The 20,351-nt window shown below is 34.6% G+C and overlaps 2 protein-coding genes and 1 long non-coding RNA gene across 5 annotated transcripts; all 3 read left to right on the forward strand.

Annotated features, from left to right (window-relative positions):
- The first annotated feature begins 4,108 nt into the window (after positions 1–4,108).
- On the forward strand, positions 4,109–6,992 carry LOC126709535 (uncharacterized). Its single transcript, XR_007649420.1, has 4 exons — positions 4,109–4,307; positions 5,126–5,263; positions 6,462–6,554; positions 6,686–6,992. It is a non-coding gene; the product is annotated as an uncharacterized LOC126709535 (long non-coding RNA).
- A 719-nt stretch (positions 6,993–7,711) lies between these two features.
- LOC126709497 (3-oxo-Delta(4,5)-steroid 5-beta-reductase-like) lies at positions 7,712–12,381 on the forward strand. Of its 2 annotated transcripts, none has more exons than XM_050409755.1 (3): positions 7,712–8,026; positions 10,850–10,898; positions 11,000–12,381. In XM_050409755.1, exons 2-3 carry the CDS (start codon positions 10,860–10,862, stop codon positions 12,131–12,133), a joined length of 1,173 nt encoding a protein of 390 aa, XP_050265712.1. In that variant the 5' UTR covers positions 7,712–8,026; positions 10,850–10,859; the 3' UTR covers positions 12,134–12,381. The 2 variants fall into 2 exon arrangements, with proteins under 2 accessions (XP_050265712.1, XP_050265722.1); XM_050409765.1 differs by lacking the exon at positions 7,712–8,026 and adding an exon at positions 10,573–10,660.
- A 1,521-nt stretch (positions 12,382–13,902) lies between these two features.
- LOC126709520 (uncharacterized) lies at positions 13,903–19,222 on the forward strand. Of its 2 annotated transcripts, XR_007649413.1 has the most exons (3): positions 13,903–14,162; positions 14,405–14,987; positions 18,593–19,222. XR_007649413.1 is itself a non-coding variant. In XM_050409799.1 (2 exons), the coding sequence occupies exons 1-2, from the start codon at positions 14,801–14,803 to the stop codon at positions 18,811–18,813; spliced, it is 408 nt and encodes a 135-aa protein (XP_050265756.1). In that variant the 5' UTR covers positions 14,271–14,800; the 3' UTR covers positions 18,814–19,222. The 2 variants fall into 2 exon arrangements, 1 of the variants encoding a protein (XP_050265756.1); XM_050409799.1 differs by lacking the exon at positions 13,903–14,162 and having other exon boundaries at positions 14,271–14,987.
- Positions 19,223–20,351: the final 1,129 nt, after the last annotated feature.

Genomic DNA, 20,351 nt, shown 5'->3' on the forward strand with positions numbered 1-20,351 from the left:
ACGAAGGTAAGACTTGGAGTTAGGGTTTGAAAGTATAAACAAAAAATTAAAAAATTTAGGTGTAAATACTCTTTTCGTTCTTATATTTTAGGGTTATTTCTATTTTGGTCTCTATATTTTTATTTTACCATTTTTAGTCATTAATCCAATTAACGCTTGTTATTTTAGTACTTTTCGTCACTCAACTAACAGAAAAAGCTGACGTAGCAAACGAAGTGCACTGTTCAGTAAATGCTGACGTGACAAATAAAATAATAATAAACAAATTATTTATTATTTAATAAATGCCACGTCAGCATAAAATAATAATAAATGCCATCCATGTCAGTTTAGAATTTTAAATTTTAATTGATCAATTTAAAAAAAAACAAAATTAAAAAAAAAAAACACATGAATTTGGATCTAACATCCTCTTCATCAAGAACACAGATGAGCACAACCCAGAAAAAATCATACAAACCCAGAATATCAAACACAAAGAACACAAGAAAATCAAACTAGAAAAATCATAAATGAATATTGTACAAAACAAAATCAATCCACATTTTTTTAGGATTGGATTAGGCAAGAAAAACCAACACACCCTTCTTTTCTTCCCAACTTCAATGGATTATTATCACACACCCACCAACTCAACTCGCTTGATTCACCTCCCTTGACTCACTCCCAACTCACCTACTATCACCACCATGCTCAAAGGCAAGCTCAAGCTTCCGCTTCCTGTTCTCGACAAAGCCCGTCGAGCCTTCCCGGACCGCCTTGGCAGCTTGGTCGCTGGATTCGACGAAAAAGAAGAAGAGTACTGTGGAGGCTCCGATTTGGTAGTATTTGAACCTGGTGAAGAGCTCGAGACCTTTCAGCCTAATGGGTTCGTGTCCGACAAAGAGAGCGATGGAGTTGAAAATTTTGTTGAGGACCGACCCAGACTAGAAAAAGACGAGGTGAGTCTGGTATCGACAATGCAAGTCATTACGGTGGACGAGAAAAGATCCGATCTTGAATACGAGGTTTGGAATTTGAGCCTTACTGGGTTTTTTTTTGGCGTAAATGCACTTTTAGTCCTTATATTTTGACGTTTTTTCATTTTAGTCCCTACATTTTATTTTTTCCACTTTTAGTCCCTAAAACCAATTTACGCTTTCCGTTTTAGTCCTTGAAGCACTATTCCGTCACCAAACTAACGGGAAAACTGGACGTGGCTGACGTGAGTATTAAAATATTATTAAAAAAATTATTTGACATTTTTTAAATGCCAAAATTTTAAAAAAAAATTTAATTACTCAATTTTCTTTTCATTATTTGTGTTCTTCCCGTGTTCTTCCCTATAATCAATCTCCAGCAAAATACAAACCCCAAACCCATATCCCAGTAAAGCAAACCTTAGCCTTCAAACCCATAAATTTTCTTTGCAAACAAACACAAAAAAAACCCGCTGGAAAAAAAAAACCCCAAATCACCACCATCGAATCAAAGAACATGAAGATCATACCCAAGCAAAAGAATAGAAACCCAGCAACCAGCAAAGCACCACCACCGAATCAAAATCATCCACTACCTCATCAACAAAACCACTCCCAGACCAAACCATCCAAAGAATAGAAACCCAGCAAAGCACCCAACTCATCCACTCCCAAACCAAACCATAATCAAAGAGGCTGAGATCGGGTGCGATGGGTTTGAGATAGAAAGAGGCTGAGATCGGCTTGATCTGGGTTAGAGAGATGCTGTGATCGGTTGGTACCTGGTGAGAGCGAGCGCCGAAAACGGGAAGTGGAGAGGCCATGACCTGAGCGAGGCGTTGAGCGGCGGCTTTGGCGGTGAAGTTCTGAGTGCGCTTGACGGTGGAGAAGGCGGTGAGCAAAATCTGGGTTTGGATTTTTTTTTTTTGTGAGCCTCATCGTGATCCGTTGATTGTCTTTGTGTCGTGTATCAGAGCCATCAATTATCTTCTTTTTCTTGTTCTGTTTTGTTGATGAAACTTGTACAGAGAAATGAAACACTTGTGGAGTAGCAATAATTTATAATTTGTTCAAACAAGTTAGTACAGACTACAGAGGAGCTTGACTAATATGTGGTCTCACACTCTCCACAAAATAAAATAGCAATATCTCACTGGTGTGTCTCTCCATCTCTCACTCACACTCGCTCACAGAGTTTCTCAGTCTCTCTCTGTGCGTTTGAGATATTTTTAAAAATTTTGAAATTTTCAGATCGATAAAAAAATATCTTGGATGGTGTAAAAATGTCGTCCACCAAACTTATTATTATTTTTTGCCATTTGGTTGCTGGGTTTCTATTCTTTTGCTTGGGTTTGATCTTCATGTTCTTTGATTTGATGGTGGTGATTTGGGTTTTTTTTTTTTTTTTTTTTTTTTTTTTTTTTTTTTTTTTTTTTTTTTTTTTTCCAGTGGGTTTTTTTTTTTGTGTTTGTTTGCCAAGAAAATTTATGGGTTTGAAGGCTAAGGTTTGCTTTACTGGGATATGGGTTTGGGGTTTGGTTAGGATCTGGGTTTAGGGTTTGTTTTTGTTGGAGATTGATTATAGGGAAGAACGGGAAGAACACAAATAATGAAAAGAAAATTGAGTAATTAAATTTTTTTTTTTAATTTTGGCATTTAAAAAATGTCAAATAATTTTTTTAATAATATCTTAATACTCACGTCAGCCACGTCCAGTTTCCCCGTTAGTTTGGTGACGGAATAGTGCTTCAAGGACTAAAACGAAAAGCGTAAATTGGTTTTAGGGACTAAAAGTGGAAAAAAATAAAATGTAGGGACTAAAATGGAAAAACGTCAAAATATAGGGACTAAAAGTGCATTTATGCCTTTTTTTTTTTTTCAAAATTTTGAAATTTTTTTACAATAATCCTAAACTTTGTATATTCTGTTTGTAGTTTGAGTTTTTGTGTGTGTGTGTTTTAATGTAATTTCAAATGGTTAAGGATTGCTGGGTTTTTTCATTTTTTGTGAAGTTTCTTAATTTGGGTAGTCAGTTAATTTTGTACATTTGGTCTTACAGTCAGTTTGGTTTTTTTTTTTTTTTTGTACAATATTCATTTATGATTTTTCTGAGTTTGATTTTCTTGTGTTCTTTGTGTTTGATATTCTGGGTTTGTATGATTTTTTCTAGGTTGTGCTCTTCTGTGTTCTTGATGAAGAAGATGTTAGATCCAAATTCATGTGATTTTTATTTTTAATTTTGTTTTTTTTTTTAAATTGATCACTTAAAATTTAAAATTCTAAACTGACATGGATGACATTTATTATTATTTTATGCTGACGTGACATTTATTAAATAATAAATAATTTTTTTATTATTATTTTATTTGCCACGTCAGCATTTACTGTGTCAACAGTGCACTCCGTTTGCCACGTCAGCTTTTTCTGTTAGTTGAGTGACGGAAAGGACTAAAATAACAAGTGTTAATTGGATTAAGGACTAAAAGTGGTAAAATAGAAATGTAGGGACCAAAATAGAAATGACCCCAAAATGTAGGGACGAAAAGAGCATTTACGCCAAAAATTTATAAAACTCCAAATAAGTGTTTTTTTTTTTTATACAAGTGAAAACACAGTAATAAAATAATTTTTAAATGTGTGAATAATATCGTAAGACCCATTAAAAGTAAAGTTGCTAAAAAGATGCTGAAAAGTTATTGAAAAAGTTGTTGAATAGTACACTAATGTGCATTGTACACGGACAGAAAGTCAAAAAAACATGGCCAAAAAAAAAAAAAAAAAAGAGCAAAACACAAAATGCTATTTCATCCGGATCCAAACGTAGGATTAAGCCAGAGTAAAAATAAATACACAAAATTATTATTTTTTAAGATATTATAATGCAATTATTGATGAAAATGAAACTCTTTTTTTTAAAAAATCTCTGAAATCATTATATAGTTAATAATCTATAAATCATCTATATATATATAAAACCGAAGCTTTTGAAACTCCCACAATTTTCCACGTCAACACAATATTTAAAAAAAAACATAAATAAAAAAAAAAATCTTTTATGGAACCAAAAAAAAAAAAAAAAAACACAAAAAAATCTTTTCCAAAACCCGATAAATACAAAACCAGCCTTCTTCTTCCTCAAAACACAGACCCCTGCCGTTCCTATCTCTTCTCTATTTCTCTACCCTCTTCTTCCCCAAAACCCAACACTGAAAATCAATCTTGCCAAGAAGCCATACCCACACTGTCAAGTCCGAAATAGAAAGAAGGCATCACTGATCTCCACCTTTGAGCACTGACGACATCTTGAGACTTTACCATCAGACCAGATTCTCTCTGCAAACATTACCGGTAAGTTTTTTATTTTGTTCTATAATTTAGGGTTTCATTTTTGGTTCTTTGTCTCTTCCATTCTCTCTACCTCTCTCAATTCTCAAACCCCTAAACTATAGTCCACGGGCGCTAGCCTCACACTCCTTTAATGGCAGAAAGTTTTTGATTTTGAGACTTATTTATTTATTTATTTATTATTTTGTTCTATAATTTGGGTTGTTAAATATGATTTAGGGTTTCGTTTGGGAGTGTTTCTTTTGAATGATTAGCTTAGATTGATGGGTTTGGAGCCCATAGTGGGTTTTATTAATTTCAGTTATATGTTCAGGGGTTACTTAGTGGAAAAGTGATTATTTTTAAAGTATGAAAGTAACCACTGTGTTGGATTTGATTGTCTGAATGGCTTATATGGGTTTGATTCATTGGATTGATAACATACTAGGGTCAATTTTAGTTTTATGTTTTATGATAAGATTTATTTGATTCTAATACAAAACATTCACTACCAATACTAAAAGCCTTATTAAGATCCCTTTTTAAAACACAAATTTGATCATGAAATAGCTTAGGCCCTATCTGCTTCCTAATATTAACTCTTGTGCTTTATCATAAATTTCCCTTCTGGCCTCAATGCAATAATATGGTTGGGTTTTAGATATTCAGGCTCCAACACACTGTGTCTGGATTCAGTTCTCTCCTATCATATAGTTTTAAAGAATCATATTTGGTCAGTGTAAAACATCCATGATTATTAGTTTTATGGAGGGACAGTGCTCTGTCATTATTCAGTGAGGCCCTTCATTAATTGGTTTTATTTGATTTTTTTCCCCTAACAGGACACAGTCTTTGATCCATATTCCCTCACTTGTGGCCATATATTTTGCTACATGTGTGCTTGCTCATCTGCATCAGTGTCAATTGTTGATAAGTTAAAGTCAGCAGAGCCTAAAGGAAAATGCCCTCTGTGCCGAGAGGTAAGTTAATATCTTTATAGCCTTTGCTTCTTGGTTCATTCAAGTGACAAAACGGTGGGGTTGGATTGGGGTAGGTCCTAAATTCAAGCTTTGCAAACCAAAGTATCTTTCTATTGTTGGACTCAGATAGGTCTTTCTTTTATTGGACTCAAATAATACCATATTCTCTCTGATTCATCAATTTAGAACCAAAAAAGAAAAAAAAAATAGAGAAAAAAATAATGGATTTGTCGTAATTTGAGCTATTTTATGTTTTAGAGACTATATATGTCTTTACTTCGAACATAGTGAAATAATGGATTTGATAAACAATTCAAGGCTTGCTTCCAACAATTTTATTTTTTTGATTGTAAATCATTAGAAAGCAAAATAAATGTGTTTCATTTATTTTCTCTGTGTATTTTATTCACATATTTCAATTAGGTAGTCAAAAGTAATTTGGCTGGTAAAAAGTATTGTTCTTTATTGCCAAATGTTTGTTTGAATTGGAAGCCTTACAGAACAATTTTCATGAACAAGGAAGCCTCATTTGTTTCGTATATTTTATGTTTAGTTGGCCTTTGGTGTTACTATCAGTTACATATGGCTTGGTCTTAATGAAAGATTATTTTAAGGCAAAGTAAGTGGGGTTTCTGTATTGCTATTTATCTCTGAGTTGAGGACTTCTTTCATTGTAATTTTGGATGGTTCTTGCTTTATGTTGAACGAAATTTCTTCAATTTGCTGCAAACCTTGATGGGTATTGCTTAATAAAAATTTATTTGTCTCATATATGTGGTCAACTGCAACTATCATGGCCATTGCTCTTGCACATGGAGGGGTAAGTCCATATGACTTCAATTTTAATTTTTCTTTAAGCTTGAACATTTTTTTATTGACATTGCTTCTTTTTTTGCTATTGTAACATTGTCATTTTGTAGAACTTTTAGAAGTCAACATGAATGATAATCGTTAGGTTTTGAATCAATAGTTCTGAATTTGTTGATGAAATTTCACACCATGAAATTTCTATCAAAAAAACTGTATGTTTTAGTTTTACCTAAGAATGTTATGATATTCTTTTTCATTTCCATCAAATTTGATAATAGTTTTCCCTCTCATCGTATCTTGAATCTCTAGGAGAACATATCTCTTTCCAATTTACAATAGATTATAATATACAGGATTTAGAGAATGTATAACAACTCCTTTATTGCAGCTTATGAATTTTAAGGAGAAAGATGGCTTTTCATTTTGATTGGTGATGAACTGGACTAATTATACTACTCATCAACGGCATGGAATCTTTCAGGTTAATTTTTACTTTGGAATATTTATTCTGTTTATTCTCCTTTTAACAAAAAGGAATATCACATCGATGTTTCCCCTTTTTTGATTGAGAGAGTTTAGCTTAAGGTTGTCTAACTTTTATTCTTTTGATAGTTAAGGTGAAAAGGGTTGCATTGGTGAGTTTCTTTTGTATTTCTCTTACCTTTCAAAGGGCACAAGACTGAGGATGTATACTTTTATAATGCCTGATCTACATGAGATGGAGTTTCTACTAATGAACAATTAGATGCTTGTAGTGCACACAAGACTGAGACAGGGCTAATGAATAACATTATGTAATAACATTATAACCTTAGTTCACCAAGTTCAAGGTCCTTAATGATTTTCTTTTAATATGTTATTTATTTATTTATTTAAATGGATGTAGTTTATATAAAGATATGTTAAGCATTCTTGTGTTTGCATGTTGTGCTTCCTTTCTACTGTTTACTAATTGCACCATATATGACTTTACAAATGATACTCCTAAATGTGATTTTTTAAGCAACATTGATGATAACAAGAACAAGGAATAAACAACTAGGATTACCAGGATTTTGCAAACAGACTGAATAATAGAAGGGATTATGTTAAAAAAAATGATAGAGACCTTAAAGTTCATGAAAGAAAGGCTGCAATTGATAATAGATGTAGGATGCCTACCAGTAGTTTGAGGTTGTTAACTAAAGGTACAAATAAGTTATACAAAGTTAGATGTTGTTTTTAACTTTGTACTTGGTTAGAACAAAGCAATTGAATTTCCCATATTGGTATAGTGTTTTAAGAGATTTGAACTTTTATAAATACTCATGTATTATTTAACATTATTAAAAATAAATAAATAACACTATTTTAGAACTTAGTTATTAATTTTCCCGTGCATCGCACGGATTAGCGACTAGTTATATACAATAGACAAGCACTATACACACATGCACTTAACAATTAACCAATAATTTTTAAAGTTATGAATAATCTCTTTCATTATTAAAAAAAAAAAAAAAAAATCTCTTTAACTCGTTAAAAGACACAATCAGATGCACAGCACGTGGCCATGGTCCATGGGTGAGGTGTTACACTGTTAGTCAGACAGGACTCTTAACTCACCACTATTATTTAAGAGAGAGAGAGATATTAGTCACCAGACTCTCTCTTTCTCTTTTCTATTTTCGGATGTGGAGTGCGAAGCTCTTTCATCTCTGCCTCTCTTTAAATTGTCGTCGCAACACGTATGATCAAATCTAAGTTAATCAACAATCACTAGAAATTCATCAAATATTCTCATCCAAAAAAATAAAGAGAGATTAGATATAATTACAAAGTTTGGGCGGTGCTGCTGTGGACTGGTGGTGGCATCAGGTGTGGTGGTGGTGGTCTGCTTTTGCTACACTGCTGTCTGCTGTTCTGCCGCAGCCCAACTATTCCTAAGTTTGAGGTCTTCTGTTGCCGTAGCCCGTAAGTTAGGTTTTTATTTTATTTTATTTTATTTTAGTGTCTTGCTTGCTTAGAAATCTCCTCTTTCTTTTCTTTTTTTTTTTTTTTTTTTTTTTTTTTTTTTTAATGTATGTCTTGCTGTAACTTGGGTGTTCTCATATGCTAGTTAGATCTATTTGCTAGTTAGAATTGGCTTTGATTTTTTTTTTTTGTTTTTTTTGGGGTCTTGCGTGTGTTTGTCTTGGGGTTAGCGTTTGGGCTTAAGTTTTGATGTTGTCTGAGAGCATCTCGTATATGCAAAAAGCAAAATATTCTCTATTAGATAAAAAAAAAAAAAAGCGACTCCAATTAATTTTTTATACCAAAAATATTTTTTCTCATGAACAGGAGCTCGTCAAGTGATGGGTTACTGTTTATTTTTCATTTTTTTTTAATTATAATAATTAAGTGTTGAATAAAAAAATTATTAAAGATGTGAAGTTATTAAAAAAAATAAATAATAAATAAAAAAATAATATTTAAATAAGATAAAGAATATGTTAGAAAGTATATTTAAAAAATGGATAAATATAGATAAAAATTACCATTCATTTCTCCAGACAGTATAAAAATTGATAAATTTGCCAGAGATGCCCTAATTTCTTTTATAACATTTAAAAATATTTTATTGAAACAAATTACTAAAAGTAATATGTTATATATATACTAAGTATTTTTTATAAAAAATCTACTCCCTGAGAGTTGCATTGTCCTTTTAAGAAAAGTAAACAGTTGTTCTTGACTTCTTGTTCCTTTGTGAGATTTCCGTAATTGTGCAACGTTAACTTCTTAATTTTTTTACACCATTTGATAAAAAATTATCACATTAACGTTTTATTTAAAACTTAATATATCTTACTACGTCTAATATCTTCTCAATAAATTCTCAATTGGTTAGTTTTTTTAGATGAATATTAGAATAATAATTTTTTTTATGGAAATATTAGAATTAATTGGTTGTAGTTGTGTCTGTTTTTTAATATGTTATATGATGATATGGTATATTGAGGTTGAAATGTGTAAGGCGTAGGGCAGAAAAACCGGAGACACTGACCGAAACAGGCCTGAACCATATCCAAAATTTCAGTTTGGGTTTCGGTGTCCCACACAGACACTAACCCGACTGAAACCGAACCGCAAAAAATTAAATATTATTATGTACAAGTTGTTTTGAGAAAGTTCCTGGTATTGTAGTGGCAAGCCACGCGTGTTCCCACCAGTAAACTCAAGAAAAAACGTAAACAAAGGGAAATAGATTTTTTTTTCTTCTTATTTTGTATGTTCTCTGAATATATACATGATTTTGATTTTTTTTTTTTTTTTTTTTTTTTTTTTTTTTTTTTTTTTTTTGTGTGTGTGTGTGTTTGCTTAGTGTTTGAGTGCTGAGAAAATGTGGGAAAGCAAAGGGAAATAGTTTTTTTTTTCTTTGATCTGTTTGGTTTCTAAGAAATTGGAAGCAACCAAAAGCTGACTGAACCAAACCGATTGAAATCCAGTCACCCCCCCCCCCCCAAAAAAAAAAAAACATTTGGGAGCTTTCTCTGGTAGGGGCCCTAGGCCAGGCCTAAGTTACCTAAGCTAAGCTGGCCTTGCCCTAAAAGGAAGGAAATGTGAACAAATGTTAGATACGCTCATCTTGTTGGTAATGGAATGTTCTTTTAATCCTTTTTGTCATTGTGTTTTTGTTGTGTACTTTTGTGGGTGTGTACAATAGCTGACCCTTACAATATGAATTTTTAATGAAATGTATGATATGTTCGGTAAAATGTATTTGCCTAATTAATTAGAAAAGAAAAGAGCTGTTTATACATATATTACCTTTTTTACATACTACTAAACTAATAAGTTCTTATATTTCTACATTTCAAACTTGATACTAAGGTGTGGTTTGGATACAGATGAAATGGTGTATGCGTTTTCTACGTTTTTTTTTTTTCTCTTGGACGCACATCTGTCACTGTTCATTATTCATGAACAGTGATTTTAAGCTTATGAACGGTGCCAAACGCATGAATAGTAATTTTTCACACATTAAAAAATTTATTTTGCTACTATATTTTTAGTTTCAGCAAAAATAAGTTGTATTCAAACGGACTCTAAATCACTTGAAGCAACATCGCAAAGGTTTTCATTTTTCAACAAGGTTGTGCAAACCAAAAGCAATATGGACACTTGCCTGGCTGCTTCCGTGTCGCATATTGTCCAGAATATGTCCACATTTTGATCCCAATCCCCATTTTGCATGGGTTTGGATTCAGCGTTTGCTGTATCCTGTGTCCACGTTTTTCCTTTTTTTTTTTTTTTTTTTTTTTTTCGCTTTCACGCGTTAAGGAGAGACAGATTTTACTGTTCAGAGACAATATTTATTGTTTATGCACTGTTTTGTCACTGTTTATTACTGTAGCAGTACTGTTCATATATTAAAAAATATTAAAAATAGGTCCACGATACTATTTATACATTTAAAAATTATTTGCTACAGTGTTTTCAGTTTTTAGTTTCAGTAATAATAAGTTCAATCCAAATGGACATGAAAGGAAATCTTGTCCAAATTTGACTTTAACATGTTCCAAGTTCATCCATTCACTTCTACGTACTAGTCTTCTATGCAGTCAGGTTAGGCCCAGTACAGTATGTCATGGCTCATGTCATTTATGTTGACTGTCTTTTTTCTGATTCTGGAATTTTCTTTTATGTTCTATATAAGTTGAAGCAGATAGCCAGTACACAAATCAGATTAGAATATTTATTTTTCTTTGGCTAAATAAATAGTTAAGCTTACATCTACAACCCTCTTACTTACAGTAATTTCAGAATGAGCTGGTGGTGGGCTAGATCTGTTGGCGCTGCAAAGGTATAAACTCCCTCACTCTTTCTATATACACCAAGACTTTGCGCTATTATGAATCTTTTACACCAACACATATGCTAACTCTTTCTCTATGAATTTTACAGAAGAAATATGAGGAAGATTATGAAGCACCACGAAGCTACCGAAGTGTAGGGTTAGTGATTGGTGTGACTGGCATTGTGGGCAACAGCTTAGCTGAAATCTTGCCACTCTCTGATACCCCAGGTGGGCCTTGGAAAGTCTATGGTGTGGCACGTCGTCCACGCCCAAATTGGAACAAAGACCGCCCAGTTGAGTACATCCAATGCGATGTCTCTGACCCAAAAGAAACCCAAACCAAACTTTCCCAACTCACTGATGTCACACACATCTTCTATGTCACATGGGCTAATCAGCCCACTGAGTCCCAAAACTGTGAAACCAACGGTACCATGTTCCGTAACGTGCTAAGTGCGGTGATACCTCATGCGCCAAATCTCAAACACATATGTCTACAAACAGGTACCAAACACTATGTAGGACCCTTTGAAACCTTTGGCAAAATTGAAAATCAGAGCCCACCTTTTATGGAGGACATGCCACGTTTGAATGTGTCCAATTTTTATTACACTCAGGAAGATATTTTGTTTGAGGAAGTTAAGAATAAAGAAGGTTTGACTTGGTCAGTTCATAGGCCTAATACTATATTTGGGTTTTCACCCTATAGTTTGATGAATATAATTGGCACACTTTGTGTGTATGCGGCTATATGTAAGCACGAGGGGCTTACTTTGAAATTCCCTGGAAGCAAAGAGGCTTGGGAGTATTATTATGTGGTTTCGGATGCTAATCTTATTGCTGAGCAACAAATTTGGGCTGTGGTAGATCCTAATGCGAGGAATGAAGCATTTAATTGTAACAATGGGGATGTGTTTAAGTGGAAGCATCTTTGGAAGGTGTTGGCTGAGCAATTTGGGATTGAGAATGATGGGTTTGTGGAGGGTGAGAAAGTTAGCTTGGTAGAGTTGATGAAGGATAAAGGTCCAGTGTGGGACAAGATTGTGAGAGAGAATCAGTTGCAACCTACAAAGTTAGAGGAAGTTGGAGTTTGGTGGTTTGCGGATGTAATACTGAAGGGAGGGGATTATGTGGATAGTATGAATAAGAGCAAGAAGCATGGATTCTTGGGGTTTAGAAACTCCAAGGAGTCGATGATTACTTGGATAGATAAGATGAAAGCTTACAAGATTGTGCCTTAAAAATTATTATGCTACAATGTTTTCAGTTTTCAGTAATAAGCGGTATTCAAATAGATCCTAGAAATATTTGTGGGAGTACAAAATATTTATCAGATGTTGTAGCTCTAATATTGGCAAGGGATAGAGGCAAGTCTAGTGGTATTTATTTTTGTGCTTATTTATGTGGTACTCTTTGTTTTCTTGTGTGTCCTACATGAATGAATTAATGTAATAACGTTTGCTAACATGCACGCCTTTGCTTTTAGGTCTCTGTTGCTCTTATTATAGTGCTTGATATAATATTATGGACTTCTAATATTTTACAAACAAAGTTGTCCCTTTTTATATGTGTATTGCCTACGAATTTGTTCTTCACCTAATGCTATAGAGATTGGAGACAATATGTCATTTAGTAATTCAATTTCAACGTTTATGCAAACTCAAACCTCAGTCATTAAGTTTATCAACCTCATGCTCCAGAAGCATTTGATTTCCTTCGCTTGCCTCATAGCTAGCTTTAAGTTTGGTCTTCAGCTGTTAAGTCGGCAACATTTCTTTATTTTAAAAACAAAAATGCTGGGGACATCCAAATGATTAATTTGGTCTTAAACATGGTTGTAAACAAGCCAATATTAAAACTTCAAGTTCGTTCATTTAATTTTATTTTGAACACTAGCTGAACTCGAATTTATTACTAAACAATATTATATGTTCAAGCTTAGTTTATTTTCTTCTAAAGCAACTCAAGCTTGTTCACAAGCTACTTAATTCACTTATTCTCTTCTTATGTATAACAAAACCATGACTAAAATTTTTATCCCTTCATAATTCTATAAATTTTTATTACAAATAAACTATTTATATTATAAATAAACCCCAAATAATAATTTGATATCATATGATTCTACTTACAAATTTTTATGATCACATTTCAAGTCTATAAAAAAAAATATTTTTAGACAAAAATACACAATATTACCTAAGCATTTCATTTGTCACTTAAGACCAAAATCAATGAAAATGAAAAAAAAAAAAAAAAAGTATAAATGTTTTATAGTTTTAAGTATGTAGAAAACATGACTCTCTAAAGAAACTTGAGCGTAGACAATAGCCTTTTCTCTCCCAAGTGATGTTAAGTGGACCTAGATTGAAGGGTCTGGTCCTTTTATCACAAATGGTCAAAGCTGTCATTCACAGTTTGAAGCCTCTGATACTGAAAGTGATACCATTGTTGTAATGTTTAATTTAGATAAATTGAATGAAGACAGACCAGAAGTTAGACAGGATCAAGGATGGGCCAAAGGTTGCATTCCAGAGTCTCTTGACTCCTTCATAGAATCCTTGGTTCAAAGGGTCAACCGCAGGAGATTTAGATTTGGACTAGGGAGCTCAAGTCATGGGCCAAGTTTGATTGATCCACTTGCTAGGGAGGCCCATATCAGTGTTGAATAGAGTCAAGATATAACACCCCCTCAGCATCACTTGCATGCAAGCCCAACCCATAAAAGTCAACCCAATTCTTTTGAGGCCACAGTGGGTGAATTAGGCCCATTTGAACTTCTTAACTTAGGACCAGGACCCCTATCCATCACTAATTCTCTACCTTCTTCTTCTCAGAACACTGGATTTTTTAAAAAACTAACTACAAAACCCAAACAATATCATTAGTTAGCAAACATTTCAAACTAATTTCGTTTATAACAATTCGAGTTCAGTAGACTCGATTTAGGAAAAACTGATGTGGAGGAAACATGGAAATCGAGTTCAACGAACTCGGTTTCCATGTACAGAAATCGAGTTCATTGAACTCATTTTCATTGGACTCGGGAGATCGGAAGATGGAAAACTAGTGCCATGGTTTGGCTGCGTCTGTAGAAGATGGACTGGGTTTGCTGCGTCTGCAGAAGATGGACTGGGTTTGCTTGATCAGATAACGAAGTCTAGTGCCATCTAATGTTTGGCTGCGTCTGCAGAAGATGGACCTTATCAGATTGTCTTCTTATCAGATCGTGCTCAGAGAGCTTGTTGTTGGCAAATCAATTTCTTGTGGGTACATGATCGTTTTCCATGATCGTTTTTCATGGAAATCGAGTTCATTGAACTCGGTTTCTATACATGGAAACCGAGTTCGTTGAACTCGATTTCTGTACATGGAAACCGAGTTCGTTGAACTCGATTTCCATGTTTTCTCCATCTCAGTTTTTCCTAAATCGAGTCCACTGAGCTCGAATTGTTATAAACGAAATTAGTTTGAAACGTTTGCTAACTAATGATATTGTTTGGGTTTTGTAGTTAGTTTTTTAAAAAATCCCAGAACACTTTCCTAAGTTGCAGTGAAGCATGGGATTCAACAACTGAAATTGATACCATCAGAATCAGCTCTAGGAAGAGAATCAGAAAAGAGATTGGGAAGTTTGGTAGAAATATAAAACAGAGACTTTGTTGTGCTTTGTTTGATGAAGAGGTTCTTCGGGTGCAAGCTGTAGCAACTCCAGAAATATCCTTAGAAAATTGCACCCCGGGCTTTCATGCTGAATCAGTTTCAGGGCTCTAGGAAGCTGGCCTTCAATAGCTTCCCAAGCAGCCATGAGGATCCTCAACTGGAATTATAGGGGGCTGGGCAACCCCCCTATAGTTCTACAATGCCAAAAAAAGACCTAGGAGCACAAGTCAGACATAATATTTCTAATGGAGACAAAGTTGGTTCAGAAAAAAGGCAGAGATATTTTGGAAAAATGTGGGTTTAGTAATGGTTGGGAATTTCCAAGGGAAGGTCTGAGTGGTGGTATACTTCTTGGCTGGTACCAAAATGTGAAGCTCAACATCCAATATGGCTCCAAGCACTTAATCCATGTTGATCTCTTTGACCACAAAGGTACCCCTCTTTCTATATCTTTTATTTATGTTCAACCTAATCAAACAAAAAGAGAAAACTTTTGGCTTGAACTAAAACAATTGAAGTCCCTAGCAAAACCAATTTGGCTTTGTATAGGGGACTTTAACCAAGTCCTGTGCCATGAAGATAAGTTTTCCTTTAATACTAGAAGTATTGTAGGTGCAGATTCCTTTTTAAATACTATAAATGATTTGGAGTTATGTGAACTGAAGGCTAAAGGCCAAAGGTTCACATGGATGAATGAAAGGGAGGATGAGGCTTTTGTAATGGAAAAATTGGACAGAGCCTTTGCTTCTGTGGAGTGGGTTAACAAATACCCTTATTATGCTTTGTATAACCATCCTATCTTAAGGTCGGATCATGGGTCTATTTTGTTAGATTTTGAAATACATCAGCCCTATAGAAGAAGGCCATTTAGATTTGAGAGGATGTGGTTAACACACAATGCTTGTAAGGACATGATTCAAAAGGCTTGGGAAGCTCAGACACAAGGATCTAGGGCCTTTAAGCTTCAACGTAAGCTAGACAGTGTTAGAAAAAGGGCCATTGAATGGAATAGAACTGTTTTTGGAAAAATTGAGAAAGAGCTGAAAGAAAAACAACAAACCCTTCAGGACATGCAAAATAACATTCAAACCATATCTGATGTTAGAAAGGAGAGAATTCTTAGAGAAGAAATTGAGGTGCTAATGAATAGGGAAGAGATTATGTGGGCCCAAATAGCTAGAAATGAGTGGATTCTTAAAGATGATAGAAATACAAATTTTTTTCAAACAATAGTAAAGCAAAGGAGGGCAAGAAGCAAAATTATACACCTTAAGATTGAGGATGGGACCTTTACTGAGGATTTTGAGGTAATTGAGAACACCTTGGTTAATCACTTTCAAACTCAATTCACAGAAATAGAGTCAAGGTCCCTTCATGACATTACTAAGGAACTTCAATCCCTTCCCATTCCACAAATTGATCAGCACCAATAACATATGCTTGACATGCCTATTATAGATGATGAGATTGAAAAGGTTGTTTTTCATATGGGATCCCTTAAAGCCCCTGGACCAGATGGAATTCCTGCTTTTTTCTTCCAGGAATACTGAGACATTGTAAAGCAGGACATCTTTCTGTCTGTCAAGGCTTTTTTCCACTCTAGCTCCCTTCTTAAATCTCTAAACCATACTTTTCTCATCCTTATACCCAAAGTGAGCAATCTTGAGGAAGTCTCTCATTTTCGGCCAATTAGCCTTTACAATGTCTCCTATAAGATCATATCTAAAATCTTAGTGGAAAGGCTGAAACCTCTCATGGATAAGCTGATCTCTCCTTTCCAGAATGCCTTTATTCAGGGTAGAAGTATCACTGATAACATTCTTCTTGCTCATGAGATATTTGATACCTTGAAAAAGAAAAAAGGAAGGAAAAAAGGTTTTGGGGCTTTGAAAATCGATATGTGCAAAGCATATGATAGAGTAAATTGGACTTTCCTCCAAGCTGTCTTGTTAGCCATGAAGTTCAACCCCACTTGGGTCAATTGGATCATGGAATGTGCACCACAGTAAAATACACCTTACTTGTTAGTGGCAGCCCAACTCATTCATTTCACCCAACTAGGGGCATAAGACAAGGTGATCCCATTTCTCTCTACCTCTTTCTTCTTTGTGCCAATATACTCTCCATTGCTTTAATCCAAGCTAAAAATAGGAAACAAATTAAGGGCATTGCAATTGGAAGGCAGGGGGTTTCTTTCACTCACCTTCTTTTTGTAGATGACTCTTTTTTCTTCTTCCAAAATGATAGGTCATCCCTTACTAATCTAAAAAGGATTATTATGTGGTATTGTTCTATCTCGGGTTAATGCATCAATTTTGCTAAGTCTGACTTTTACTGTTCTCCTAACATTCCTCAAAATGAGCAAATTACCATTGCTAATTCTCTTTAGGTTAATCTTGTCTAGCAACCTAGTAGGTATCTTGGCATTGATTTTAAACTTAAAGGTAGGAGAGTTTGTGACTTTCAGGACTTAGTTGACAAAGTCCAAAATAAGCTTAAGGGGTGGAAGGCTAGACTCTTGTCTTAAGCCGGGAGAGCAACCTTAATTTCTTCTGTTCTACAGTCTCTATCCCTTTATACTTTTTCATACTTCAAAGTTCCTGATTCTGTGTGCAAGAAATTGGATACCATTGTTAGATATTTTTGGTGGGGACATGAACCTGGTACTAGGAAGCTTCATTTAGTTAATTGGGGTAAGCTGTGCAAACCTAAGAGATTGGGTGGTCTAGGGTTCAAAAACTTTAGTTTTTTCAACCAAGCAATGATAGCTAAGCAATATTGGAGACTACATGATAACCCCAATTCACTTCTGGCTAGGACCTTTAAGAAAAAAATACTTCCCTACTTGCTCCTTAAGAGAATACCAACCTAAAGCCCACCACTCTTGGGTATGGAGGAATATCACTGAGACTAAGTGTTCTTCCCTTCATCATGGACGCTGGCTGATTGGAAATGGAAGCCAAATTCCACTCTCCCACCCAGATTGGATTCAATGCTTAAACCATGTCCTTAGGGAGTATGGTCTGCATAATTGCACGGTAGCAGACTTAGGTTATGTTTGGATTGGGCATTTATTGAAAACTTTTGTGTTTGCGTTTTTGAAGGGCGTGGGACCCAGCTACAGTGGCAGCAAGAAAACGCTGAAAACCTCCACGCTGAAATGAACAGTACCACAAATTTAATGTTACGGCTACTATTCAATGAACAGTAGCCGCAAAGTTTGACTGGTCAAACCATTTTTAGCCAATCAGTGCACACCGTGCACTATTCACGGACCCACAAATTTCACTTTTCAGTAACTTTTTCATTAAAAATGGGTCCCACGATACTATTCACACATTTAAAAATTATTTTGCTACAATATTTTTCAGTTTTCAGTTTCAGTTTTCAGTTTTTAGCTGTATCCAAACGGACCCTTAATTGATGCTCATTCCAGGTCATGGAGATGTGATCTAATTAGGAAAATTTACCCACCCCCCAAAGCTAAGGAGATACTCCAGATTCCTATTCCTAAATCCCAAGGCAATAGTGACAAATTGATTTGGAAATACTCTACATCTGGAGCATACAAAGTTAGTCAAGCATACAAAGTTATTCACCATGATCAAAACACTTTAATCGAAAATGCTTCAATCCTAAGACCATCTATGTGGAGTTTTTTCTGGAAAGTGAAATTACCATTGAAGATTCTAATGTTCATTTGGAAATTGCTGCATAATTGCTTGCCTACTTTGGATAAGCTGAGGGAAAGAGGTATCTCAGTGGCAGGAACATGTGTACTGTGTAATGATTTAGAAGAGTCTGCTTCTCATCTTTTTTTTGGAATGTAACTGTGCAAGAGCAATAGCCTCAGTGGATCAGTGGCTCAGTCAGTGTATTGTGTCAAGTACAAATCTGAAACAGGGCAGAATGTGTTTCTTGCAGACTATCTTCACCATTCTTTGGTCAATTTGGAACCATAGGAATATGGTTCTGCATTAGGGTCTATCTCCTAATCCCATTGAAGTTATTCTAATCTCTCAATCTCTCATGTGCAGGTATCAAACAGCTTTCAGTCAAAGGCAAAACACCAGACCAAGTGAGAAGCAGACCTTGCAAAGAATTCCTCACCAAAACTGGCAGATTCTCATCAAAGTGGCAGCTAGCAGAAATAGGAAAACTAAGAGATTTGGCTTTGCTTTTGAAGCTACTTCTATGGCAGGGGTCACTATCTTCAGAGGTGCAGCAAACAATGGTAAACAATCAATATATATGGTGACTCAGGAGGCAATGGTGGAAGCAATTTTCAAAGCCAAAAGATCATGGTTTTAGCAAAATACTTTTTGTGCAACCATAAAAAGCTAGTCCAAATCTGCAACCTGTACAGCAAACCCTCATGGCAAGATCAAGCTCTCCTTGCTGACCTTTGGCAATTGAAGCAACAAAGCTTGTGTATATTGGTCCTTTTTGTTCCTAAACTAGTCATGACGAATGTACTTCACATAGCCTCTGTAGCTGCTAATTGTCTTGGTCTTTTTGTATCCTAAACTAGTCTGCTAAAGCTTAAAACTTTGTTTTCTCCTTAGTTTATTTAATGTTATGCAGCTGGTATAAAAAAAAAAAGTATGTAGAAAACATTCTCATAAAAAAAAAAAAATTGAAAACATTATATGATTTTATTATTTTTTGTTTAATTCTCATTAATAATTTCTTCTTATTTAAACTATTAATGAGAATGTTTTCAAATGTTTTAATATGATGTACAACACTATATCATTTTATTTTATTTTTTAGAAGGACTATATATTATGGTTTTATCTAAAAAAATAAAAAATAAAATTGAAGTCATGTTTGCTTTAATTACAAGTTTGCCATAGCTTGAATTACACAGTACTTTATATCATGAAAACTAGATATCGTGTAAATTTTTTAAAAAGCTTTAATTACAAGTTTGCCACCGCCCTAATTACCATGTAAACAGTCTTTTCTCTCTCTCTCTCTCTCTCTCTCTCTCTCTCAGCATCAGAATGAGTTGTTACTTGAAATCTGTGAGGGATCACTACAAATCTCGAAGCTAAAGAAATCTTGATCAAGAGCCCTGTTTAATTTTTACTATGTTTTGGGCATCTAGTTTCATGAACAATAAGAATGGTTTTGTTTGTTTGCTATCAATGTCTTTGAATTGACGAAGCATTTTGTATGAAACTGAAATTTAATTACTAGTCGTCCAGTCTTGCTTTTGGTTGATTTAGACAATACCCTGAAGCCCAACTTGGAGTTGTTTGAGTCATTGGCGTTTTCCAGTACTAGCCTTGGCAAAATGCCTAACAAAGACCCACGTTTGCCTGAAAGTGATGCATACAATGCGGTTGAGTTCTTTAGAACTCATGGTTTCAGAGGTCAGCAAGTATCAGATTTGACCATGAAGCGTCCAACATTGTATTTATTCAATGCACATGAGGATTTTAAGCCAAAGTTTGAGTTTTTCAAATCTTTGCGCTTGTCAGAACTTGAAATTGCAAAGATTTTATCGACCGAGCCTTATATTCTCTAGAAAGGAGTCTCGAAAACCAAGTCGCTCCTTGTGTTCATGAAGCAGATTATTGGCAATGATGAGAATGTCTTCAAGGCTATAAAGGCATGCTACTGGGTGCTTGAATGTAATGTGGAAATAGTGCTACAGCCCAATATATCAATGTTGGCAAGCCATGGTGTACCCATGTCCTTAATTTTGAAAATGTTCTTGGTCCAACCCAAATCGATGCTTATGAAGAATTATCGGTTTAAGTGAGATTGTTGAAGAAGTTATGAAATTGG

Source organism: Quercus robur, chromosome 2 (assembly GCF_932294415.1).
Source record: "Quercus robur chromosome 2, dhQueRobu3.1, whole genome shotgun sequence".
NCBI lineage: Eukaryota > Viridiplantae > Streptophyta > Magnoliopsida > Fagales > Fagaceae > Quercus > Quercus robur.

Excerpts from the sequence above, each read along its gene's own strand:
- LOC126709520 (XM_050409799.1), top strand. The coding sequence starts at position 14,801 with ATGGAGACAAAGTTGGTTCAGAAAAAAGGCAGAGATATTTTGGAAAAA. Across the intron at positions 14,988-18,592 it reads TGATCTCTTTGACCACAAAG|GTATCAAACAGCTTTCAGTC; the intron begins GTACCCCTCTTT and ends TCTCATGTGCAG.
- LOC126709497 (XM_050409755.1), top strand. The coding sequence starts at position 10,860 with ATGAGCTGGTGGTGGGCTAGATCTGTTGGCGCTGCAAAG. Across the intron at positions 10,899-10,999 it reads GATCTGTTGGCGCTGCAAAG|AAGAAATATGAGGAAGATTA; the intron begins GTATAAACTCCC and ends TGAATTTTACAG.